Source organism: Zeus faber (genome assembly GCF_960531495.2).
Source record: "Zeus faber genome assembly, chromosome: 14".
In the NCBI taxonomy this organism is placed as follows: Eukaryota; Metazoa; Chordata; class Actinopteri; order Zeiformes; family Zeidae; genus Zeus; species Zeus faber.
In genome coordinates, this window is record NC_137200.1 from 13,854,043 (window position 1) to 13,881,643 (window position 27,601).

General features: G+C 46.1%; 1 protein-coding gene across 3 annotated transcripts; it reads left to right on the forward strand.

Moving 5' to 3' along the window:
- On the forward strand, positions 1 to 27,601 carry usp25 (ubiquitin specific peptidase 25). Of its 3 annotated transcripts, none has more exons than XM_080014386.1 (26): positions 1 to 274; positions 6,767 to 6,844; positions 7,034 to 7,178; positions 7,397 to 7,520; positions 8,516 to 8,678; positions 9,309 to 9,395; positions 10,559 to 10,696; positions 11,989 to 12,065; positions 12,300 to 12,373; positions 13,197 to 13,348; positions 15,864 to 15,991; positions 16,079 to 16,174; positions 16,271 to 16,435; positions 17,069 to 17,286; positions 17,719 to 17,789; positions 17,924 to 18,152; positions 18,483 to 18,755; positions 19,325 to 19,464; positions 19,964 to 20,146; positions 20,728 to 20,823; positions 21,126 to 21,304; positions 22,568 to 22,646; positions 22,762 to 22,841; positions 23,117 to 23,240; positions 26,089 to 26,281; positions 26,776 to 27,601. In XM_080014386.1, the coding sequence occupies exons 1-26, from the start codon at positions 233 to 235 to the stop codon at positions 26,946 to 26,948; spliced, it is 3,507 nt and encodes a 1,168-aa protein (XP_079870512.1). In that variant the 5' UTR covers positions 1 to 232; the 3' UTR covers positions 26,949 to 27,601. The 3 variants fall into 3 exon arrangements, with proteins under 3 accessions (XP_079870512.1, XP_079870513.1, XP_079870514.1); XM_080014387.1 differs by having other exon boundaries at positions 11,992 to 12,065; XM_080014388.1 differs by lacking the exons at positions 19,964 to 20,146; positions 20,728 to 20,823.

Sequence of the window (27,601 nt, forward strand, 5' to 3'; positions counted from 1 at the left end):
CGCGCCCGACGCGCCGCGTTGACTCTGGGGCCCAGGCGGGAGCAGTCGAACCCGGGGCTCGTCGAGCGGCCGTGTTTTTTCACGCCTGACGTGCTGCGTTACTGCGCCATGGCGCCCGTTAGCTCGCTGCGGGGATGAGACGCCGTCGCTCCCCTCCCCTGGATTGAGCTTGAAACACGCGAGCTGTGGTCTCTCCGGTTTGACTTTAACTCGCTCCCACCCTCAACCGGCCATGACCGTCGAGCAGAATGTCCTCCAGCAGCACTCCCAGAAGGTAAAACGCCCGGAAGCTACCGGGTTGTTTGCTACCTGACGCCGAAAGCGTTTCCTAATGAGAGGCTAGCGGCCAGCTAGTTAGCATACCGTGCTAACATTAGCTTTGGTGTTGCCAGTTTGCAGCGTTGGTTTTTTGGTTAAGTTACATCGCGGCCCTCGTAGGGGGGGGGGGTGATCTGAGGCCGCGCTTCCCGACATTCGATTTTTAAAACGTGTCGCCAACCGTTAAAACGAGGCCGAGTGAAACCGGACAGATTCACCTGCGACCTGCACCGCTCCAGGAAATTCAGGATGCTTAACTTTTCACATGCGTTATAGAAGTACGTTGCAGGGAAACGATGAAAGGGCAAAAACAAGTAGGTAGCGTTATCTAAAGTTGTGAAATATATGTAAGTGAAAACCCTTAAATCGGTCGGATATGTTTTGACTGAATTAGAAAAACAACAGCAGAACAGATACATTAAGCAAATAATTATAGTACAATATACATACGTATGTATATTAATTTGTGTATAGATAGTCATCCCGGGTTCAAATTGCGGTGTTACAGCATTTCACTTCAAAACAATAGGCACGAATAGTACGGCAATAGTCACAGAAATAGAAAAAAAATTGGCATTAAGCAATAAACTAAAATAATAAAAACACTGGCGACGTGCAATAAACCCAAACATTAATAATTAAGGTCTAAGAAAATTCACAATGTAAAAAATAGAAAATCGTGTAAAATGTACATGCATTTCTAAAATATATTTGCATATATTATACTGTGTGTACCAGCGTGGGAAACAAATTATTATAACATTATAAAATATACAGTATTTTAGAAGATATTAAGTATTTTAACGCCTCCCTGTCCGACTCAGGTCACCCAGCTCAAACCAGTCAGAGGAGTTGTATGTATGTCTGTATGTATGTATGTATGGTACAGTGTCAATACAGTAGCAGTAGTGTTGCATGTGCAACGTGCAATGGGGAAATACGATAAAATATGAATTTTTCTTTCCAGTGATGTACAGGCGTATGTGCGATGGTGTGCAATATACAAAGTAAAGTTGCAGATGGAGTAGTGCATGACAATATACAAATAAAAGCAGGTTCCAGGAAGCTTTGTTTAATTAAATCATGCAATCTGCCCCATTAAGTTGTGGCTGGTTTAAAGGTTTTGTTGGCTTGCAGATTTTGTCATGTCATTCATCTGGTGTTTGTTTACACGCCGAGGCCAGCGGTGATGTCGGGCAGATATGCCTCGCTTGGTGTAACTACTGGCTGAACCCTGCAAGAAATGTGTGCTTTTTAAGGACTTGGATTGAATACAAATGATCAAGTTACTGCAACTGCGTTGATGTTTTCATTCGACTGTGTATTAATTTGGAAATGGTTCAAACAATTTATTGTGCTAGGTTTTGTAACATCTGATATTCAGGCCACCTTTCCTGTCCAATCTATACATGTACCATAGAACAACTCACTTACACATTTAAAAACTGACACATTTTCAAGCCTCTTGCCCAGATCGATCGTGTCTTTTAGATGAAGGTGGAAGTGGTCACGCCTGTGTTCTTGTTATCTATCTTTAGGATCATATTTTAGGTCAATTCATGCAGAAATAATGAAAATTCCAAAGTTTTCTCAAACTCGGGCACTGTTGTAGATTGCCAGTGCAGTATAACAAAGGCTGAGAGGGGTTAACTAAAAATTAGAGATTGGACAAAATCCTGCACAACAGACCTAATAAGGAAACACCCACTCAAGTCCTTCATTCTTTTTACATGATTTTGCAGAGGAAAAATATCTTGATAATAAGTACCAAACTAGATGGAAGTTGAGCTCGGTTCATCATTGTGGCGCACCTTGGGAAATCAGTGTGGGGTGGGTAAAACCTGCTGGGGCCTGTAAGACACGGTCAGGTCATGTAAAAACAAATCATCAAAACCAACTTCATCTGCACAGTGGTACAGGTTGTTACATGCAACACCTTTTATATTGTCATTTTATATGCAAGACTTTGAGATGCAGATTCATTAGTTCATATCTGCAGCCTGCTGAAAAGCCCCACGATAACTCTGTCCTAGACAGGCAGGGAGTACTGTCAGTCTGAAGCCCAGCGTTGTCATTTGTAAGCCACTTCTCATGGCAGACAACCAACATGCCTAATGGGTGCGTCAGAAATGCCACATGACAATGAGAAATGCGCGCGTGTCTGTGTTTGCTAGTGTGCTCATCTGTAGATGGGAAGTCCCTAATTCCTTAGTTATTACTCACAGTTTACAGTTTACAACAGTCTGTTTTATATTTGTTGTTGGGCTTTCTAATAAGCACTCTTCCGTAATATTCAGGCCATTACGACCAATGAATAATTTGAATTATTGTAATTTATATCCCTTCGTTTTTCGATTATTTGAAATAATAGAAAGGCATTAAGTACATAATACCAGCGAGTATCGATATAATGACAGTTAAACCAGCTATTGGAAGAGCAGCATTGAGGAATGGTCAGCTTTCAGTTGTGTAACAGTTATTATTTTGAGCTAGAGAAGCAGTGCAGGTGGGAGTACTGGCTAAACCTATTGCTTCTTCTGCTTGGCAAATTACCTTTGCACATTGTGTATTGACTCGTTTCGGGTGGCTGCATTGCACCAAAAGCAAACTCACTTCACTTCTGAAGATGCTTTAATCGCTGCCAAAAAATCTGTACCCGGAAAACTCCTGTTTGACTTTTTTTTGCATGTCTACAATTTTCCGCCTAATGTCTGACAAACATTCAACCTTGATGCATTAAAACCTCCCGTAGTACTAATGCATCTTGTCCTTCTCTGGCCGAGCGCGCTCTCTGCCACAGCCGCGTGTCCATCAAAATCATTGTACCAACAGAGCTGTTTACCCTCATGTACCAAGCTGAAAGATGGGGTAGAAACAGGAGGGGATAAGTGCATTATTTATGTGCTGAGCGCTAACACTGGTCTGAACTCTGTTTTTACTTCCCATAATGGCCCTGTTAAAGCACATGTTCCAGTGTAAAGAGAACTTTTGCTTTTTCAGCCCAACGTGACACCTGGAGTGTGTAGACGGGTAATTTTTAGAGCCCGACCGCTCTATCAGTTTGGCCGATATGTCGGTTATTATTTGACTTTTTTTGACCACATCAGTATCGGGAGTTATGTAGCCAGTGTCCCGATTTTTAAATAAGAATAATATACACAAAAACACTGATTATTTATCCTGCACTTGTCTGTTTTACACTACTTTTAAGGAACTCACCAAAGTCTGACTAGGCATCATAAATCTGTCCATGTTTATTTACACTTACATTTAGACACGGCTCTCCAAGCAGGCAGCGATGCTGTGTTCATGGGAAACTCACATTACTAACTAATTTTGGAAATGATAATGCATTTACTGGAACTCAGAATTTTTTTTATTTTATATCTTTTACATTTTTTTTATCCATCAGAAAGTTATTTGTGTTTATTGTATTTATTTATTTGTTTGCTTATAATTTAAATGTTCTGAAATGCAAAGTAAGGGCTTCAAAACTCCCCAAAACTTGAGCTGAATGTAATTGCCATGAGTTATGAAATAGCAGGCAGTGGTCTTTAAAACCATCAGTATGGGCCATATTTAAGGGGGACATATTATGAGAAACACATTTTTTCGGTGCTTGTGCACATACATTTGGGTCTCTGATGGGCCTACTAACACACACACACTGTGAAATCTGACAACCCAGTCAGTTTTCTGTGAGCTGTCTATTTCAGATAACATGTCATGAAATAAGCCATTCAGATTTGCAGCCCTTTTGTACGTCATTTTGGGCCTAACTCTACCCACGGTCGGAGAATAACAAGCTCCAAATGTCTCCAAATAAACTGCTCTGTTGGCTTACAGACCAGCACAAATCTTTTAAAAGAAAGAGGACTTAATACCAACTGTCCGTGAAGAAACTGCAGACTATGGAAATGTAAGTAATTAGAGAATAATTCTTTCTGGCTGCGGCACACAAGCTGCTGTGTGTTTCTCCAAAAAAGAAAAACAAAAATATGGTGTTTTAATTGTGGATATATTTATTTTATTTTACAACGTTTACATGAAATAGATCCCTGCGTGCGGTGCCCCGGTGCAGTGCCCCCTGCAAGCTTGGACGAAGATCAGAACAAACTTTTAAATGAGGCCCTGTAGATCCAATATGAGTGAAGATTCAGCAACTGGATTGCTTATTTCTCGCCTCAATTTGTTTAGAAACGGATTTTGGTAGATTGATAATGTGAAAATAGTGAAAGTTTAAGGACCAAATACAACAAACCCGAAAGTAAAGGTGGAGGTACACTTTAAAACTTATAGACGTTTTTGACCATAAGGACGGCACAAGATAAGAACAAATTGACACAGTGATCTGGGTTCTTGGGGTGTTCTCAGCGCAAGTCCCTGAGGCGAACTTTGTCTTTTTCTCGCTCTGAGAGCTCCCCTTGTCCGATTGGTCAGACTGCCGTTGCTTCATGGCAGGGGACAGACTTCATCCTCCATTGCCGGGTCATTCAATCTCCTCCTTTTCCCGGGTCAACAGGTTTGTTTTTTTCCCCGGAACCGTAACAATAGATATAGGTTACGTTTTAGGCATAACCTATTTCCTCAAATATGAACCGGTACACAAATAAAAACCAGTAAACAAGTCGAAGCCAGCAGCTGGTTTTCCTGTGTTTTCATTTGAGATCTATTGTTTTAGTTTGTTTCTACTTGCATGATAGGAACATTTTAAACCAAGCAATGTTCTGCCTTTGATGGGGACAGAGGATTGTATAATGGGGAGAGAGAAATCTTTCCGTGTTTATTTTTTAATTTTTAATTTAATAATTTCCTTCAGCTCTGCGTCGAGAGTGCCATGCGGTTCCCATATTCCGGTTTTACTGTGTTTCTATTTTAGATATGTTGTTTTCGGTGGTTTCTACTTGTATGAAACAAACTAGGCTTCGGCACAATTAAAACACATTTAATTTCATTCATCGATCGCAATTGACATTGATGACAGATGATTTTTACTTATTTATTTTTTCCACCATGAAAAATCCGAGCATAGAAACGGTGTAAGTGTAGTTTACCATGTTCTGAAACTGGAGGTAGGGAGAGAGGGGTTGGAGGCTCTCCCCCTCTGCTCAGAGCTGTCAAGTACCTACTGGTGGTCGGATCTCACTTCCCTGCTCTACAGTCCCGTACAGAGACTCTGTGAGGGGCAGGTGCTTTAAAACTGGGTGAATAAAAGTTAAACTATATATTGTTCTTTACCGGGTTTTATTGTTATTATTATTATTTTTTTTTCTCTCTCAAACTACTTCTCAGTTTTTCTTTGTTTTTTTTTTAGGGGCTCAACTTGGATTCTATTTTAGCACCTGGCCACGTATGGATGACTATATGAAGACTCCTGCAGGCACTTGACAATATCTTAGATACAGACTACATTAATTAGATAAAAAACATGTTATTTTTTGTATGCGTCTGTCCACCAAACCCCCCCCCCCCCCCCCGCCAAGCCAGCTGGCATTTCAACGGTTGAAAGCGTACTTTTTTTTAATTACAGTGCTGTTATTTTTGCAATTTGCACATCTACTGATGTGACAGAGGACACCTGACACATGTTGAGCTGTAGCACTGAAAGCGCTTGAGGAGGTGGTGATTGATAGGAGAGTTTTCTTCTTTTTCATTAAAAATGGGGTGTGTATGTCACACATAAGTTACACAGTATAAGTTTCATCAACTTCTCTTGGCGATCCGTTTGTATCGTCCCAGTAGTTAGAATCTCTCCCGCTGCATTTAAATAGTGTTTCGTTGTTCTGATACTTGTTGGAAGTGTCAGTCTCAGCCGCTGACTCTTCAGCGTGTTCTCCTGTCACAGTCATTCAGGGCATGTGTTGCCCTGGCCCATTGTCAGCCTCTGGCCAAGGTTTCAGTAAGGCCATGCGTCACAGATGGAGTTGACACAAAACACTTTATTTTAACAACAAAGGATTGACAACAATCTCCTGGGCCAGTGATGTATAGCCAGCTGGTGGCAGGTAAAGGTAAAATCTGTTTTGTGCCCTAGAGTGGTTGCTAAAGGTCAAATATTTTTGATGAGAAGGATTCCAACTGTCTAGGCCAATGGTTCATAACCGGTGTAATAATACAAGATGAAATTAGTTGGCATCCAAGTGAAATCTCGTGAAGTCAATATTCTGCAGTATTTGCAGTCCTTTGTCAAGTCCTATTATCAGTGAATGAGCCTTTGGTCCAAAAACAACACAATAATGACGACCGAACAAAATAATCAGCAAATAAGCCAGAAAATCAAAATAAGCTGGCCAAAATTACATAAAAAATGTTAACCATCTCTAATTTGCTGCTTCTTTTATTACAACTGTCTTTTTCACATGCCCATCAACATTTCTTTGATGACCTGTATCTCACCTCTAGCTGTCATCACCTCCAATCCACCCCGTCTCGCTTTATTTCTTAATAGCACCAGCAGACTCTATTAAACCAGCTGAGGGAGGTTACTGGCACCACAGACGTTCAGCTGCTCCAGCAGGCTCTGCAGGTACACACCTACATCCACGTTCTACATGCACGGATATCAGGGGCGACCTAATCAATTTGCATCCCTTGCGGCTTTGGAGATTTTTGAAACCTGGAGAAATTGTACACACCAGGTCATTTACCTGAATCACCAGAATGTTTCTTTATTATTATGACATGAGTAAACGTGCATGTTCCTCTCGCCACACAGGTGAGCAATGGTGATCTCGCAGAGGCGGTGGCCTTTCTGACCGAGAAGAACGCCAAGGTTCCTCAGCAAGATGAGGCCACCTATTACCAGACCTCCCAGGTTGCCAACGACAGATACATCAGTGTGGGCAGCCAGGCGGACACCAGTGAGTACTGGACACTGACGTAGTATGACCAAGAACAAGGACTTAAAAATAAACAAGACTAAAAACACCTTTCAAATACATGACATACCTGATAAACTTAACATGCACAAAATGCATAGTACCACCATTTTTTTATTTTTTATTTTAATACACAAGCCTCAAAAACACCTTTCAATGCTATATTGGGTCCGTGTTCTGACCCATGTGTGTTGCCGTAGATGTGATTGACCTCACCGGTGACGATAAGGATGACCTCCAGAGGGCCATAGCCCTCAGTCTTGAGGAGTCCAACCGGGCCTTCAGGGAGACGGGCATCACTGACGAGGAGCAGGCCATCAGCAGGTGACTGATAGGGAAATACATCAAATGAACTCTGTGTAATAGTCATCAAATAACTATCGGTAATGATTAATAATTATTTGAAGTAGTCCACGATGCACCCAACACTGTTTGGTGTGTTATCTACACCATTTGTTATATTTGCTTGTTAATACTAAACTTTGCATTCCCCAACAAGTTGACTTGCTGGGGAATGTTATTTTATTTTTCTGCTTTTATCGCTCCAGAGTAACCCACTCCTTATTAGTATTTTTAGCCCACATCTCTCATTTGATCCGTGGTTGCTAAGTAACCTGCACCCACCTAAGAGTTCAACAGATATCACCGTTAAGGTTTACCACTTAGACAGGGGTCCCAAACCACTGGGACACGGACCGGTACTGGGCCGCAGAACATATGTTACCGGGCTGCGAGGCTGGTCATGTTGACGTGCTTTGCAGTGAAATATTTCCATACTGGTGACATGTTGGCAGTTGAAAATAGCAGTCTCATGACTGCACGAGTATGGTATTTAAAAAAAACAATAATAATTTGGCAAATATTTTCAGCATCTCTAAATATAAAAACTTTTACTTGTGAATTACACAAACCATCTAGAGATAACAGTTAAAAATAACATCGAAATCAACCAACAACTGAAAAATTAAAGAAGGACCCAGTAATAGGTGAATGGTTAGGCCAATCATTACATCAACTTCTGCATTTATGGTGCAATGCATAAAGTATTACAACTCGTGAGGTCCTCTTTTATTGCAAATCGTAAATTGTTGGATCAAAACATGTCAAGTTTACATTTATAGTATAAGTATACATGTCATTATGTACGAATAACCCAACCGAAACACAAACATTAAAGAGCTTTATTCTCAGAGTTGCTCTGTGCTAAATGGAACTGTGTGGAACCCAGAGGGGAGTGTCAGAACATCATTTGTCTTCAAGCATACAGTCATTGGACATATTTGACAAACATATCCGTGACGCGTGTTCCTCCATCGCAGAGTCCTGGAGGCCAGCATAGCGGAGAACAAGGCGAGCTTGAAGCGCACCCACACAGAAGTATGGAGCGACTCCCCCAACCCCCACGACAGAAAGAGGACGGACAGCTGCCCCGTCGGGTTGAAGAACGTCGGCAACACTTGCTGGTTCAGCGCCGTCATCCAGGTGGGCACATGGCAACACTGATCAGAAGGGACCCTTCCGGGGTTGAGTTTGTTGTCTTCCTGTGGAAGCGGTGGTGTGCCAACTGAGCTGAACGTATGTTCTGAATATGCTGAACGAACACTGGATATCCTGTCACACGGTGCCTGGCTCTTGTCTGTAACGTGACCCTCCCCTCTACCTCCCCGAAGGAGCCCACAGAGTCCAGAGCTTGACCTCTGTGCTAGATTTTCTGTGGGCAAGTGATAAACTGGCATAAACAACTCTGGATGCTGACTGTTTGCTGCTCTCCCTGGCATACAGCAGGGAAACACTGCCGTTACCATGAATTCACAAAACAGGCACCAGTATGATTCCATTCTAAAATTGTGTTCTTAGGTTTGGGTCTCAAGTTCAAGGCTCTTTTTGGCTGCTGTACTGAAACTTTCCCAAAGCAAGGCACTGAGCTTCAGCAGCTCTAGGGGCGCTGCCCCCCAGATAGAAACCAGAAGGAGAATTCACCAATGGAAATATATAATGTATCGACGTGTTGTCAGCATGAGAATGGATGGACGACTTTGTTAATGGAAACCGGTAGACATATCTTATCATGAGATGTGACTAACTCATTCCTGCCCCCCCTCCCAACAACAGTCTCTGTTCAACCTGCTGGAGTTCCAGAGGCTGGTGCTCCACTACTCTCCCCCGGCCAGGGTCCAGGACCTCCCTCGTAACCAGAAGGTGAGACATCCCTTCCACGATCTCCCAATAGGGAGGGGTTTTATCCCTACGAGGGTTTTATCCCTAGGAGGGTTTTATTCCTTCGAGGTTTTTATCCCTAGGAGGGTTTCATCCCTTGAATGGTTTCATCCCTAAAGGACCTTCCAGGATTAAATCAATGCAGACGGTAGTGTCAGTACATTGGTCAGCTGTGTAAATTTTTGCAAGTAGTTTCTTTCTCAGAAACCATATGAAGCATCATTACTTAACCTAGCACAGTGGTTCTTAAACTTTTCCATATGAACAACCCTCAACTTCATACGCAATAGGCTATGGACCCCATTTGATAAAATCTTTTCTCTCAATCTTGAGAATTTTTTGTTTTTAGATTTGATGTGTTCCAAACTTCCATACCAGTCTATACTATAGTGACAGACGTAACAGTGAAATGATGAAAAAATGATGACGTTTAACTATGAATCATTATGCTGGGGGGACCCCTGGAACCTTTTTGAATGACTCATGGTTGTCCTCGGATCCCTCATTGAGAACCACTACCCTTAGCACACTGCACTGGTGTCCTTTTTCTTAAAATGATGCCCTTTCGCCCCATTTTCTTTTTTTTGCCTCACCCAGCTCTCAGCTCTCCCCACAGTTAGTTGTCCTCTCTGTAATCTGGTCTAAGCCTCCACCATGGCTTCACAGCCGAGGACAGTCATCTCCTGATCTCAGGCACCGCAGTCTTAATCAGCAGCCCTGTGCTCCAGCGGCAGCAGGAGAGACCCAGGGCTTAGATCCTAATCTGACACCAGCATCCCGACTCCCCGGCTCACAAAGACGAGTGCTTCTCTCTTTTTTTCCCCTATCTGCTGTTAAATCCTTCTAGAGTGAGCTTTGACCAGGCTTTATTTACCGTTTCTGTTTCATAACTTTAAAAGTGGGTTACAACGCTGGAATTTACATTCAAGAGGGCTATTAACATTAAAATGATTTTGTACGTTTGATCAAAACATGTTAAGCTCTGAAACAACATTACATTCCCTATTGGTAACATGCCGCTTTGCCCCCTCACATCTTTGATTTAAATTGCAATGTGATATTCTGTCCTGCTATTTGAATGTTTTAAAATATTTGAGGTCCGTCATTCTTTCAGGCTAAGTGCTATATTTTATTTCTCCAACCAGGAGCACAGAAACCTGCCCTTCATGCAGGAGCTGAGGAATCTCTTCTCCCTCATGGTCGGTTCCAAAAGGAAGTACGTGGACCCTTCGCGTGCTGTGGAGATCCTCAAAGATGCTTTCAAGTCCAGCGAGTCGCAACAGGTAGGGTCTCCTCTCCCGAAGACCCCCTGGTCCCCTGTAGTAGAATATAACATAGATACACTACTTTGAAAAGTGCAGAGCTCTGTGTCGTCCCACAACTACATTTGCATAACAGAATGCTGTCAGGCAATTTTGGGAGGTTGTAAAGTTAGTCAATAGTCAAAACATTTGCGTAAGGTGGTAGATATCTCATGCTGCTGACCCAACACTGTAAACAAATACAATGGAGTTTCTTCCTTTTTGAATATTGAAGTCAGGGATGTGCCGACAACCAACCAATAAAAGTTATCAAATTACTCTCAAACTCGACCCACTTTAGCACAAAACAAAATTTAATTGGTAACATTATTGGTTGTGTGTGCTCGTGGTTTAATATTACATTAGCATTAACATTTTATCTGGGGATGCATGGCAAATAAATAAATCAAATAATTATAATCTATATATAATCTTCATAGAATTAATAATAAAATAAAAATTCACAAACTTGTTTTTCGAGTGCCGACTAGCAGAAGCATAAATGTTTAGTCCCATATTCGTTTAACCGTGCACATCCCTACTTTAGATATTGTTCAAATACTTCAATTTGAATGACATTGGATGTAAATAATCGCAAATGGAAATTGTACTCTGAAATAGTGAACCTTAACATGCAACATCTGGCCACCCTCAGGACAAACTTTACCGATATGTAGTTCACCTCTACATACTGTACATTGAGAAAGTTTCTTTCCGACCTCCATTGAGGTTATAATGACTCCTCTCCTGACACACTTAAACCCCCCTTGTCTCTAGACGTTAATCCCTGGCCTATCATGTGCTGTCAAGCAAGCATTAACCCCTGTATGCTAATTTGTTGTAATGTCATGTTAATATGATACATGTCAAAAACTGCTCAGTAGCCACAGCACTAAGCAAACGTTTCGGTGAAAGTTAACTGAGGTCATCAGCCCTGCGCGCCGTATTCATCACTCACGTCGCTGCTCTGTGTATGAGGCAGGTTGGAGAGGCATTGACCTGAATTAGAGGGGTGGCGTTCATGTGTGTGATGGAGTCCATCCCTGGGCGCTACGCTCCCTGTGGCGTCCGCTCCGATGACTCACGTTACATCATATCTTAACCTCGGTCAGCCCTGCAAACTGGTGACAGCCATTCGGACCGGGCTGAGTCCTCGCTCCCGGGCGTGCTTTTAAACCCCCCAGTTTGACCCGGCGACCTGAGCGGCGCCCTGCATGGGGACCCCGCCCGCTTAATCGGGTCCATCTGTGTGTCCACTGCTCTCTGGCCAACAGCAGGACGTGAGCGAGTTCACCCACAAGCTGCTCGACTGGCTGGAGGATGCCTTCCAGATGAAGGCGGAGGAGGACAGGTAAACCTCACCTGCATCTGAAACAGAAAAAAAAAAAAAAAACACACACACTTTTATTTATTTTTTATTTATTTATTTTTAAGGTTAAAATGGCAGCAAAGGTCAGTGCAGCGAGTAAAGCAGCGCCTGACTTGCACGTCTCTCAAGCGGTTGTGGCCTCTATTAACAGCTGTGACTCCTGTGTTTGTAACCTCCTACTCCTACTGTTTTTTTGTTTTGTTTTGTTTTTTTCAGGGAGGGTGAGAAGCCAAAAAACCCGATGGTGGAGCTGTTCTACGGCCGCTTCCTGGCTGTGGGTGTTCTGGAAGGTGAGATGAGGTGAAACGATGTAAATATACAAACTGATGATGGGACGGGGTGGGTGTAACGAGCGAAGGCGGGCGGATGAAGGCTCGGCCTGACCCTGATGCAGCAGCCAGCGAGCAACCTGGTCCTTGCCCCCGGTAATGAAAGGTGACCTTGTTTTAATGAGATGTAGAGAGAAAAGGGAGGGAGAGGGAGAGGACGGCCGCATTGATCCTTGAGGCCTTGACAGCTGATTGACATTGTGCTTATTATGCATGACAATGCTGGCCCCGAGCCAGCGGACAAACTCCCACTCATGAAACGACCTTAACGCCTCATCTGCATGTCCGCCAACAACAGGACCCACCCCCCCCTTTTTTGACATCTCATCAGTGCCGGGAAAGCTTCCCCGCCGCTGTTGAAGTGGTCATGATGAGTGACCAACTGCTGAACTAGTGGAAAATCAGACCCGATGCAAACGAGTGTGAAATGGTTCCCATTATTGCCCTTCTTTCCCCTCCCGAGCACTCTGCTGCCTCTCTGCCTGTCTCTCACGCCTGACCCACTTTTCTGCCCGGGCCGTGTGCATATGCTGCTCTTGTCTCTCTCGCTTTCCATCACATTTCCTCGTTTTCGAGTCTCTTACTATTTCTTTCCACTCGCTTTTTGTCCCCCCCCCCCGCAAACTTTATACGATTGAAAGTCCCCACGCTGGACGACCTAGGCGGTACATACTGTAACTATCTACAATAGTTTAAAAGTAGGGCGCACATCGCAGAGTCCTTTTCAATAATTAAACAAGTTAAAAATGTTGATTGTTTTGTTTTGTCTCCCCTCCCTCCCCAGGTAAGAAGTTTGAGAACACAGAGATGTTTGGGCAGTACCCTCTGCAGGTGAACGGTTTCAAGGACCTACATGAGTGTCTGGAAGCGGCGATGATTGAGGGCGAGATCGAGTCCCTGCACTCAGCAGATAACTCTGCCAGGTCCGGGCAGGAGGTCAGTGCCAAGCCAGGGTTGGACACACACACACAAGCACACACAAGCACAACACACACACACACACACACACACACACACACACACACACACACACACACACACACACACACACACACACACACACACACACACACACACACACACACACAAACGAACGATAGCAACTACAGGGCTTGTGCCAAAGTAGTCGAGGATAAGTATAGACGACTTGTTTTACATCAGAATTTGACCATGACCAAAAAGGATTTTGGTCACGGTAATATCGCAATATAGTTAAATGCTGTCTTTAAGGCTGAAATTGGTCATGATATCCACATTACTGATTGATGTTTCTCAAATAATGCTTGTGTAAATAGCGCCATTAGTCATCCCCAAAATATCTGCAAATTATTGATATTGAGGTATTCGTCAATAAATATTGTGAAAAGTGTTTCAGACTTAGCATCATCCACAGCCTAATTACTTTTTTTTTTCTTATTGAGAAAAGAGCCTCTGAAAAAACTGTGTGGGAGCGGAAAACATGCATTTTCCTCCATTTCATGGAAGGGACTATGTGGGTTTTTCACAGATCTATTATCTCTACTTACAGTGACTCATGCATTTCAACCCATAGTTAAGTTGTGGTCACGGGCAAAGGAAAACATTTTCCCAAGAGACATTTTCCCAAGAGTCCCAGCTATATAAAAAGGTAGACGCCATGACAGATAAAACAAACTCAACAACACAATTCTTATGTTATCTAAAAAGGTCAATCCAACCAATCCTGGAGTTAAAGTAGTGTTTGAGGTACTCTATCAATAAGGGTAAAACAATTGAGAATATTGAAATATATATTAAAATGATAAAGGTATTATAACAGGGCTCCAGGGTGCGACCAAAAATCTGTCAAGTGCGACTAAACGTTTTCATTGGTCGCACCGGTGCGCCTGAAATTTAGCAGGTGTGTTTAAAAAATAATAATAAAAAGTCCCAAAATGTTTTTTGACAAACACCAACTGGGTGTGCAGGCATTTGCCTTTGAACAATCATTATAAACACCTTTTTATACAGCCTGTTTTCTGTAGATTGTCTTGTCATCATATAGCGGGATTTCATGTGCGTCTTGCACATGTGCCCCGTGCTTGTCTGTGTTTGTTTGTGTGAGACCACGCCCTGTGCTCCTCCCACATTCCTCGCGCCGAAACGGGAGAAATCGAGAGCGACATCACAGCCTTAAAACATAGCGTCGTTCAAAAAGAAGAGAACTATTTCCGGGTATTACAATTCACCGTTACGATTTGCGAACCAGTTTTAACGTTACAGATGCGAATCGATCTAAATGTACTACTATGAACCACTTGATGGACTGATGATTGAAGCTTTGCCGCTAATTCTACTTTGGTATAAACTAAGCTGATGTGGAAGACTCGCTGATCCGACGTTACAAATCATGTTAGCTTCAAAATTATAGTTATTTGTTTTGATTTGGAGGCATGGGGAATGGGATGCACAGTGGACTCCCTCTCCATTAACACAACCCACCGTCCTGATCCAAGGCAGAGCGGGACAATCCCTTAGTTGTGTTTAAAATGTTTGTTTTATACAAGTAGGAACTAATCAAAATAATTCGATTTAAAATAAAAACACGAAAAAAAAACTGGCACGGGGCGTGGCTCCTATGGCGCAGCACTGTCTGGAGAAGGAAACAAATCAAATCTAAATCTTTCCCTAAACCCCTGTTCAGCCTGAATCCCTTGCGACGTCTGAGCTTCAGCTGATAATATTGTAACGTTCTAGACGGCGGAAGATGCCACGCAGTTATTACACACTGTGTTTTATTGTTGCCTCCCAAGCTACTGTTTTGGCCATGACCTAAGCCGTCGAGCCGACAACCAAACAACCGAGCACTTGTCCCTCTGCGCCGTCAAGCCCGAATCGTTAAAATGTGTCGTCCCTGAATCGCATCCTAGCTCACGTATCTAGATACGTATCAGATCGTCTCATGAGGGAGAGATGCACGCAGCTAAAACTACTGATTATTTTTTCGGCAAGGAAAATTCTGCGGCGCCCGTTAAACCCTGAAAGACCCGAAGTCATTGGCAGCGGTAACCGTTCAAGCTGTCTCCCCTGTCCCCGCTCCTAAGATGCCTAAACCTGACCTGAACATTTTGTTGTGCACCTAAATGATGTGCTGGTGCACCTAAATGGAAAGGTTAGACGCGCCACTGCCACCAATGTGAAAAGTTAGTCTGGAGCCCTGGATAATCTCAATCAGCCGTCACACAATGATAACAATTTTCGGCAACAAGTCTTGTTAACCAACTTGGCAATCTCCGTGAGGACACACAGCCCAGTAGTAAGCTACCAGGCTGAAGGGCAGTTGGGTTCTGTAAACAGATATCAGAGAGGAAAAAGTGAGGACAAGTAAATCATTGTCTCCCACACATAGACTTGGGCTGACCACCCAGGTATATAATCGGCCGCCGTCGGTAGCCAACCCCCCCCCCCTTATAATCCCCTTATTTTCTTTCAGCATTGGTTCACAGAACTGCCCCCTGTGTTGACCTTCGAACTCTCCCGATTCGAGTTCAACCAAGCGCTTGGGAGACCCGAGAAGATCCACAACAAGCTGGAGTTCCCCTCCATGCTCTACATGGACAGGTAATGGAACGTAAATCCTAACAAGGAGAGTGTGTTACTGCATCCCCTCTCTCCCTGAGACTGAAGCTCTGCCTCATGCCCGCTCAGGTACATGGACAGGAACAGGGAGATTACCCGCATCAAGAGGGAGGAGATCAGGAGGCTGAAGGAGCACCTGACGCTCCTCCAGCAGCGACTGGAGAGGTGCAACGCCACGGCTGAATGTTCTCATGGCCAAAGTGGGGGGGGGGGGAAGCTTCCGGCCTGCCTCTGATCTCACATGGCTTCTACCTCCCTCAGGTATCTGAGTTACGGCTCCGGCCCCAAGAGGTTCCCTCTGGCAGATGTCCTCCAGTACGCTATGGAGTTTGCCTCCAGCAAACCAGTGTGCACCTCCCCTGTAGAGGACATCGACACATCAGCGCCCCCCGGTGGCACGACGGGACAAGGGCTACCCCCACCAAGGCACGTTGCATAAAGGCTGCTTTATAGTTCTGCTTCTACGCCGGTGCTTGTATTTATGGTTCTGCGTCGGTGATCACGCTGATAGACTGCCGAAGCGCTAGATGGCAGTGTGGAGTCTATTTTAGCACGGACGTGATGAAAACGGATTGCGGATACACAAATTGAGTGTCGTTGGTTGGTCTTTATAATTAAAAGATGTCATATAAATTGCCATATTTCCAACCTCCTCAGCCCGCCTCTCCGATCTGCACCATTTAGTTTTTCACTGATTGCGGAGATGAACGGGAAACACGTAGTGGTAAAAGCGGACCAATCACAACTCTTGGGGCATCCCGACATGTAGTTAAATTTCTGTAGAGGTGCACATAAATGACAGCAGCGGCCTCTGCGGCCTACGCCAGTGACGTAGAGACCCAGGGCGTACCTACGGCAGCTATTCGACACCGAACTATAAAGCAGCCCTCAGGCATCCCAATCGCTTTGTACAGTTGTGTACAGACTGTCCTCCGGTCACGTGATGCGTGTATCTGTTAAGTGTTTTGGAAGCTCCACTGGATAGAGCTGGGGGCTGGAGCATTTAAAAAGATGGATTTAGTTGCTAATGGATGGTCATTCTTCCCTCTGGTTCTGCAGCACAGTAGAACATGCCACCGGAGAAGGTTCGGCGTTGGCTCAGGGCTCGGCCGTGGCCCAGCAGCAGAGGGTGCCCGTCCACAAGCCCTTCACGCAGTCCCGGCTGCCCCCCGAGCTGCCTATGCACCCGGCCCCCCGTCATATCACCGAGGAGGAGCTGAGGGTGCTGGAGGGCTGCCTGCATCGCTGGCGGAGTGAGGTGGAGAATGACACGCGGGGTAGGCCGCTCCCCAAATTCCCACGTGACTTTCTTTACAATGCTCACTGTGTTTAAACATATTGGCCATGGATTGACTCATAATGTATAATGAGTGAGGGGCTATATGGACATTCATAGTATTATGGATATATAATATACAGATTTGGGGATATAAATAAACATATATAAATATATAAAATAAAATAAAAAGAAAGAAATTAACTCCTGGATAGGATCCCAGCAGGGATTTCCAAATGTGTGTTTTTATTGTAGCAAAAAAGACCATGCATGATAGATAAGACGTAAGGGTCGTATCTTCATTTCCACCACAAAGGTTTCCACACTTCGTGATTTCATTCCATCCACATCCGATCGCACGTAAATCCATTGAAACGGATGTATCCGCTCGCCAGCGCTACATGGAATAACGTGGCGCTTGCCTTGTCCTCAGATCTGCAGGGCAGCATATCCAGAATCCACAGAACCATCGAGATGATGTACTCTGACAAGTCAATGATGCAGGTGCGTGCGTTTGTTGTTCAGGAGAAATAACAAAATGAATAAACAAAATCAAGAAGAAAAAAAAAAAAAGACTACTTCATTCATTCACTCAACCATTCTTGTCCTGAATTCTTGTTTTTCTTGCATGGTCCCAGGTCCCGTACCGGCTCCACGCCGTGCTGGTCCACGAGGGCCAGGCCAATGCGGGCCACTACTGGGCCTACATCTACGACCCACACCAGCGGCGTTGGATGAAGTACAACGACATCTCTGTCACCAAGTCCACGTGGGAGGAGCTGGTGCGGGACTCGTTTGGAGGCTACCGCAACGCCAGCGCCTACTGCCTCATGTACATCAACGACAAGAAGCCCTTTCTCATTGAAGGTAGCAGGCCAAAACTATTACCAGTCTCTCTGTGGAATTTTTTATTTTATTTTATATACCCTTATCAGTCCAATTTCTCTGCATTTACCCATCCTAGTTGCCGATGTATGTAGGAGCAGTGGGCTGCCATGTAGAGGTGCCCCGGGGAGCAGTTAGGGGGTTAAGCGTCTTGCTCAAGGACACATCAGCACGCTATCAGGAGGAGCTGGGAATCAAACTGGCTGACTAGCTACTGTTACTAATTTGAATTGAAATTTTATTTCAATTTTAGAAGGTGTTCCACTTGTACATAAGAGGATAGACAACGTTTTTTGTTCCCCCCTCTTGCAGAGGAGTTTGACAAGGAGACGGGCCAGATGCTGAGTGGCCTGGACAAGCTGCCCCCGGACCTGAAGCAGTACGTGCGGGTGGACAACGAGCTCTTCGACAAGGAGATGGAGGAGTGGGACGCGCTGCAGGCCCGCAAGGCCCAGCAGGAGAAGCTGGCCTTGGCCGCCGCTGCCACTGCAGCAGCAGCAGCAGCAGCAGCAGCGTCCAGCATGTCCACCGGTTCCTCCTCCCCTCAGCCAATGAGCACAGAGTCCAGTCCTCCAGACAACACAGGTCAGGGTCGCAGGGCTGCGGAGCAAGAATACTTAATTGACAATCAATTGGCTGTCGGGCAGATTAGCCCCGGCTGCAAAGTGTGCCGTCTGGCTCAGCATCGTCCTCGGATACAAGCGCCGACCTTGAGAGAGTGAATGTTGGCCGTTAGACATCCAGCTGCACCATACTATGATTTGTTTTTAAATTGAAGCGAGAACTTTTCATCCTAAAATGGAAACTTGGTGGCAGTGTGTACGATGTGTCCGTCTTGGGTGTTACACCTCAAGACCCAGAATTCCATTCAAACTGGCAATTTGTTTTGTTGATTCCAATTATCTTCACTCGAAAATTGTCACCTTGTCTTTTGATCGATTTGGTCATGTGGTGGGGATATTTTTTTGGGGATGTTTTATCTATTTATTCGGGGTTTTTTTTTTTTTTTTTTTTTTTTTACTACATAATCTTACTGATTTCCACTGTAAAACATAAATGTATTTTTAATAGGGTGCTATATTGAGACCCGTCACTAGAGGGCGTCAGAGTGCTTTCGGCGTCCCTCTCACGCCCTGCGGTGTGATGTGTTGCAGCCGTCCAGTCGGACCCGGAGTACATGGAGCAGCCGTCGCCCACAAAGCACTCCAAGCACCTGCAGGAGGACATGGAGAGAGCCATCTGCAAGGCTGCTGCCGAGCAGGAGGAGAGGAGTCCCGAGGCGCTGCTCACTGCTGTGTGTAGAGCATGCACACACACTCTCCCCAAGCATCTTTCATCTACATAGCTACCCCGTGTGTGTGTGTGTGTGTGTGTGTGTGTGTGTGTGTGTGTGTGTGTGTGTGTGTGTGTGTGTGTGTGTGTGTGTGTGTGTGTGTGTGTGTGTGTGTGTGTGTGTGTGTGTGTGGAAAAGAATTTTCTCGTGGGTCAGATCAGCTTGTGGGTTTTTTTTTTTTTTTGTTTGTTTGTTTGTTTGTTTTTTTGTGTGCGATGCGGGCGAATCAGACCGAGAGGAGGCGAGTATGAAACGGAGCGTAAAATCAGACACAGTGGGAATGTTTGCAGGGTTTATTTATTTGCATTGGTAATTGTGAAAATGCCATCTCTTTATGGGGAAGTTCATTGTAAAACCGGTGTTCTTGCACCAGACGGTTCACGTTCATCTTTTCTTCCACTTTGAGCCTCTTGTCTGTCCTGTCTCCACCCTTCTCTCTCTTATCTCGCTCTCTCCACAGTCTCCGCCCCTTCCTCCCTCTCCCTGGCCCACCGTCCAGGTGGAAGCCCCCTCCGCCCCTCCTCCTCCTCCTCCTCCTCCCGAACCCGACGCAGAAGCCGAGGGCCAGCGTACGGTAGAAGTGGCCATCCCTCACGTGGGAACCTTTGTCATTGAGTCAGAGGAAGGGGGGTACGACGACGAGGTCAGAGCACTGGGACATCTTTTGCCTGTTTGAATTGGCAGTAGAGCCGTCACTTCTGCTTTTGAATGGCTCCTTTATGGAGATTTTTTTCACACCTGAAAAAGGCACACCGCTTCCCTTATGGAGGTCAGGATTAGTCGAAGGTCGCGTCGCGGCGGCCAAAAATCACGAGCCCGAGCACCAGAGATTTAATCGCTTAACCTGCCCTCCAAATTTCCCGCGTGAGAAGACCGCTGCGCTCGAAACGGGCCTATATTCCAGCCACCCGGGCAACCGGGAAGTTCAGCCGGGCTCCTCTGCCAAAGTCACTTTGCAGGAGTTCCGTCTCGTTCCCTTTTTTGGGGTTTTTCTTTTTCGCCCGCCGTCTGCGATTGGTGTTTAGGGAACGCGGGGCACCAAATCCGAGACGCCTTCCTTGTGTGACACTAACCACTGCATGGACTGCTGATTAATGTCTGGCTTGTAACTGGACTGTGGTTCTGTGTGTCCTGCTCTAGTCACTCAGACTCAAGGATCCGTTGTTATTCTAAACACGATCCCCCTCCCTCCCCCCCCTCCCTCCCCACCCCCTCCCTGGCCAGGCGATGATGACCCCAAACATGCAGGGTGTAATTATGGCCATTGGCAAATCCAGCAGTGTTTATGAAAAGAGCGGGCCAGAGGCAGCGTTCTTTAAGGTACATCCCTTCTCTCCCCCAGTTTCCCATTCTCTGTCTCTCTCTCTCTCTCTCTCTCTACCTCTGCCTCTTCCATACATGGCATCTTTTAAATGTGTCACTCGTCATTTCTGCCTTTTTAACATCAGTTATTGTCATAAAAAAAACCAAAAAGAAATTGTTACATTTTCAATGCACATTTGGACGTCTCTCACGATTTGGTTACTGGGGCATTGTCCGGCGGAGGTGAAGTGCGCCGGCCTCAGTCGGAGCTGTCGATTCGCCCCTAATTCTCGTCGTCCCTCCCTCCTCTCTGGGCCCAGGCCATCAAGGTGGAGTACACCCGCCTGCTGCGCTTCGCCCAGGAGTACACGCCGCTGGAGAAGGACTACCGGCTGCAGCACGTCATCGTCTTCTTCGTCCTCAACGAGGCGCCCAAGAAGATCCTGGAGAGGACGCTGCTCTCGCAGTTTGCCGACAGGAACCTGGCCTTCGACGAGAGGTCAGTGAGGCCGACACCGTATTACTCCCATAAAAGTATCACGTTGATGTTGGTACTGAAGTGAACTTGAAGTAGGGACTGCAGTCTGAAATTGATAGAAAAATACTATTCGTGCCTATATTTTGTTTGTCTTTTCTGAAAATTAAGTCAGCGTTTTAAAAAGAGAGGCTGAATTTTATTGTCATTAGTAGGTTAATTATTCAATTCTAACGACAAGGTCATCACTTCTCTTTGCTATCTCTTGTAAGTTCACCGATTGCACTCTAAATAAACATCCCATTTTTCGAACAACTAATTAAGATATACAGGTGTAGTGTTTCACCACAAACCGTGAGGCATCCAGGGGCCACAACAGCTTGACGACGCCTGTTCTTAGTTTGGGCGGTCATGCTTTGTATGACGCCATGTTTCCAAAGCGGCCAGCAGGGGGAGTCAGAGCCCCTGACTTGGCAGCACCAACACGGCGCGCCTCCGGCTCACCCTCAGCTGGACCTTGCTCGGCGTCAAACTCGGCCATCGCATCTTTTCTGTGATCAGTGTCTCCCCCCGCCGTACAAACACACACCGCCAACAGTCAGCCAGGTCAACACCTGGCTGGCTCTTGTTTTTTTTCTTTCTTCCGTTTTGACTATTGTCTATGTTCGCTCGACACAGATGCGCTCGTTTTATTTATTTATTTCTTACGTCACTCGGGTTTCCATCCGCCCCTTGGTATCGCTGGGAAAAAAAAACAAAAAACTTTTTGACTACACTTGTTGGCCTCAATCCATATTCATGAGCAAAAAATTGATTTCTCCCCTCTCCTCTATTTTGAGCGGGATAATTAGGTTTATGTGTGCATGTGGCCTCAATAGAAGCCTCCAGAGGAGCGTTTCACTTCTCCTCTCAGCACTAAAGAGTGATTCATTAGACCATGTTAAGGCCTCGGGGCAGGGCAGGCCGTTTCATCTGCTGGAGAACATCACAGTGACTCACCATCCACGCCGCTCGCACCCGCTCCCTTCCCTCTGTGTGTCCCTCAAATTCAAAAGTGCTTTATTAACACCAAAGTCACTACAACAATAACGCCGATGCGTCTAAAACAACAAAAAGTAAGCAATGAAGTCAAAAGTCACAATTGATTTAAATATATTGAAATAAGTTCAACTGGGGGGGGGGGGGGGCCTTACTGAAAATAAAATACATGTTCAGATGATAAAACAAGACAACAGATGCTAAAGAAGCAAACAGAATCTAATTATCTTGTCTCACTCTCTCTTCCAGATGTAAGAGCATTATGAATGTGGCCCGTGCCAAACTGGACCTCATTAAACCGGAGGAGGTCGACATGGACGAATACAAGGTCAGCAGCAACAGCAAAAAAAACCCCCCAAAAAACATTCAAAATGCACAGAATTGTTTCTCGCGTTCTGTCCCGGTTCCAAGGTCAACGAGGTTTCTTCTGTCTCTCTTATCAGATGTGGCATCAGGACTACAGGAATTTCCGCGAGGCGACCATCTTGCTGATGATCGGCTTGGAGCTGTTCCAGAAGATGAAGTAAGCCCCCTCTCTCTGCTCCTGTTTGGGTGTTTTACTCCAGGTGCACAGGACTAGTATAGTTGGAATACTTCAAATGGGGGGGTGGAAAAAAATCAAACTTCTGTCGGAACATTTGACTACATCCTAAGTCTCCTCATATCTTCCTGAGATCTACCTTACTGTCTATCTAAGTGCCTCCTTCGAACCGCCCATCCAGAAACGGCACCTTCTCACAGTGTTGTCGGTTCCTCGCCTCAAACCGCTAACGGCCGCTTCGTCCCTTTCCTTCCCAGCTTCGTGGAGGCCCTGATGTACCTCGTCTACTCGTACCAGTACAACCAGGATCTCTTGGCCAAAGGCCGCAACCGGGGCCACAGCGAGGAGCTCGTCAGCCATTACCGCCGGGAGTGTTTACTGGTGAGCCGGCGCCCTGGGGCGCACGGCGGCGAAACTCAGCGACTGTGTTGAAAGGCTTTTCCTCTCGGTGCAAAACCCGCGTCTCTAACTTCGGTGTCATGTCCCAGCGGAACGGCCTCCTTTAGACCACGTGATTCTGGGCTGATTTTTTTTCCGCTCGCCGACGGGTTTTCGGGGATCGCCGAGCCGATCGGAGGGAAAATCGTGGCGGCGCTCACGACGCGATCCGAGCGCTCGGCGCAATATCAAGCATGTTTAATATCTGGTCGTGTCGGGGGTCGAGTCGGGAGTGACGCCTCGGGAGTGACGCCACGGGAGTGACGCGACGAGCTACAGCCAATGAGAGCAGACAAGGGGTGACGGAGAAGGGGAGACGGGCGTGCACGGAGCAGCAGCCAGAAACACACATACCTATTTTACTTTTCTTCTCTCGGTTTTTAATATATTTCTTATTCAAATTTAATTCTTTTTTTTTTTGTTTTTCTTTTTTTCTTTTTTTTACAGTGATCAAGAATATAATAAATAATCCTGCATGTATCTTTGTGAAGAAAGAAAAAAACAAAACAAAAAAAACGTCGTTTGGCGATCCGACAGACTCGTCGGGGATTCCTCCCGGTGAAAGATCTTGTAACGTGTGACGCCCTGTCACCGATCAGTCATGTGGTGTGAAGACCAACAGACCGCAACATTCCCCATCACCAGACAGAAAGTCGTGTAGCGTGAACAGTGCAGGGATCTAAAAACTTTGAACGCTGCGTAGTGTGCCCGTGGCATTCATGCTTTGGCAGCCATTGCCGTACGGGCGCATATAATTGAGTTGTTACCAAGGAGTCGAGCCGACGCTCGGAATCTTGTCTTTTGAGGGGAGAGGGAAAATAAACAAATAATGAAAGTGTCAAGCAATTCCCCCCCGTTGTCCCGCATCCAGCTCTTTCCCCTGCGTGCGCAACGCGAGTCCGTCCGACTGAACCTCGGAACCTTTCCACCGGGGCCGCTGTTAATTCTGCTTTCTGAGATATTAACTCGGCGCCATGGTTCCGCTGGAGATATTAACATCGTTCTGTAAATCTCTCGACCCCCTCCGATGTGAAGCCCCGGTTTTCATTTCACCCTCACCGTGCCTCAGGCTGCGCCCGGGCCTCATTTTTGGCACCGTCGGTCTCGGTGCAGCTCCGCTCCTGCACTCAGTAACCCTACACCAGCATTGTGCTCTTAATATAATCATTGGGCGCGGAGCGGGGGGGGGGTGTGTGTGGCAGAGAGGGGGTAGGAAGCAGGAGGGCCAACGAGTGTAAACACATTACCCCGAGACGCAGCCGCGTCCTCAGCTAACCTCGAGGAGAGAAAAAAAAAAAAATTTAAAATTAAAAAAAAAAAAAAGGGCTCTCTGCAGCGGGGGGAAAAGGTTCATCTCAGATCCGCGGCCAGAACTTCTGGCTGCCTCGCTCCGTCCGCATAACTGTTTACCTTCCCGCCTCTCGCTTTAATTGAAAACACAGCTAACATTGACACAGTTAATGTGCTTCGATGTTTTTGCAAATCCGACTGCAGGGTTGCTCAATCGGGGGATGGCTTTTTATTTTTACGGATTGGACGTCTCCTCCGCCGTGAGGTCAGCAGTTGGGAGAGGAAGGTGGTGTTGGCCGTAAACTTTGAGAGCTAAGGGAGAGTGTGTGTGTGTGTGTGTGTGTGTGTGTCTCTTGCATCACAAAGTGCACCAGTGTGCGCGTCGGCTACAGGGGCTGTGGGGTGTGGCTGTCCTTATCTCTCCGCAGTGAGTTCCAGACAGTGCCGGGTCAGTCCACCTCCACTCCAAACGCCGTTCTCCCTCTCGGAAGCGCCGCGTTGACTCCACTGATGGATTTACGCGTCGAAACTCAGTCGCTAAGCGCACCGTCGTCGCGTTCGTCTACGGAAGAGGGAGAGCTTCGATGGTTTTCCGGGGGCCGGGGGGACAAGGCACTCAGGCACAGACGAGCTCCCCCCCCTATTTTTCACGTCGCCCATCACCGTCCGTTTTGCAAATATATAAATAGAAATGACAGGAGTGCGACCTGGCAGCACGAAACCCTTTAGTGAAGACAGAGGGAGCCAACTAGTTACTGGCATCCCGGGGACCGTTAATTGTGAATAATAAAAAAATAAAAAATAAAACACAGAGCAGCAGATTTTAGGATTTCAATTCAGAGTCAGGAATTCCTCGCCACAATTTTTCCAGAGATGGCGGGCGCCAAAAGTACGGTCGGATTGGATTAGAATCGATGGGAGATCGCATTTCTGTGGCTGGGACCACAGATTGGTGTTTGTGGCGACCGTGTTACAGATGATAACTTCCAGAGCCCCGGAGCAAAAGTAGAGCAGATGGGTTTGTTCTTTCTTCTCTTTTACCGTCGGCGCGCTGGTTGGCCCGCTCCCAAACGCGAGCTTCAGCAAGAAGGCGATTAATGGACAACAGATCGCCCTGTTGGCCCGGTTAGACCACGGTTATGAGAATGATCGTGACAACACACACCACAGCCGAGGTTTTGAAATCCCAAGCGGCGTCGGCCAACGAGCGACGCGGGCCGTCGCTCTCAATGATGAGGATCAATACCAGTGAGAAAGTGACAACGATGCTCTAGTGTCGTTCTCTAGTCTCCCATTTTGGGGCAATAAAAATTTGTTGGCGGCTCAAACATGGAAGGTTGTATTTCAACGATGTGGTTTCCTTCCATCATAGGAAGGCGTGGCGCCGCCGTTAAGCCATTTTCTGGAGTTTATTGAACATTTTTAATGGAGGAATTTCAAAATCCAAAACATGTTTTCAACAGCCCCCTTTTTTTTTTTTTTTTTTTGTTATACCGTCCAGAAACTGAACGAGCAGGCGGCCGCCATGTTTGAGTCCGGGGAGGAGCCCGAGGTGACCACGGGGCTGGGCATCATGAACGAGCTGGTGGTGCCCTGCATCCCCCTGCTGTTGGTGCACGAGGCCGACCAGGACCTGCTGGCCGTGGAGGACATGAGGAACCGCTGGTGCTCCTACCTGGGCCAGGAGATGGAGCGTGAGTCGGGGTCCAGGGGGCCTAACCGATATTTCTGGAGAGTCTCAAAGTCCCAGGGTTGAGCAATACCTCATCTTGCGCTGGGAAAGCTGCCAGCTTGTTCATTAGTGAGCCTTTGAATGTTGCAATTGAGGAAAATCCCTCCAACGCCAGTCTTAAACGTCGGGAAGGTCCCAAGTTCTCCTTTCACATCATCAATTCCGTGTTTTTAGACGTTATATTTTTAAGGAGGTTTCCCCTCTTACGATAAAGCCAATAAGATAAGAATTAAAAGATATTTCAATTGCACGTCTTCCTCCCGCACACTCCATTCACAATAAAATAAAAAAAAAATGGAATCAAATCTGGAACAAATGTTGTCCTCCGCTTCGGAATTGTGTCGGAGCCGATACAAATGCGAACGTGCTCTTAAACAAGCACTTTGTTGGTGACGAGACAAACTGTCCCGCTCAGCACCGTCCTCTTTCCCCCTGTGCCCCTCTCCCCGACGGCAGCCCGCCTCCAGGAGAAGCTGACCGACTTCCTCCCCAAGTTGCTCGACTGCTCCACGGAAATCCGAAGCTTCCACGACCCCCCCAAGCTGCCCTCCTACTCCACGCTGGAGCTGTGCGAGCGTTTCGACCGCATCATGGCCGCCGTGGACTGGCCGCCCTCCGACGGCAGATGAGCTTCGCGAACGGATCCCGGCTGAACACACACTCTCTCTCTCTCTCTCTCTCTCTCTCTCTCACACCCTCTCACCCTCTCACCCTCTCCCTCCATGCCTTCCTTACAAACCAGGGGTTACTCGCTTCTCGCTGTTATTCCTCCTTCTCTTTTGCTGCTATAGTTTTTATCATTCTAAATATTATTTGGGTTTTACTTTAAGCAAAGCACAACGTAGTGTGGCGACCGCAGGGGAGGGGGAAAACCGGCAAAAAGAAAACACATATTCAGCTTTGCAGAAAATGGAAATACAGACGTTGGAGGGGTTGTTGTTACTTTTATTTTATTGTTGCTGTTTGGATTAAGACCCCCCACCCCCCACCCACATAATTCTCCCCCCTCCCGTGTGAAAGGATCTCCCTGCTGCTCTGCCACCAGTTTGGTTACTACAGTATTACCACTTTTATTTTGTTTTATTTTTTTGTTTTGTTTTCATTTTCTAAGGAAGTATCAACACGAGAGCATTGAGATTCGTCATGGTTTGGATTTAAGGATCTCAAGCGGGTCTCGTGTCAATGCACGGCGGCGTCTGAGCGTTGCAGCAGGCGGCCGCAGACTCTGTGGCTTGTTAATATAATCAAGAGAATAAAATTTTATTTATGGCCCTTTTAGGCC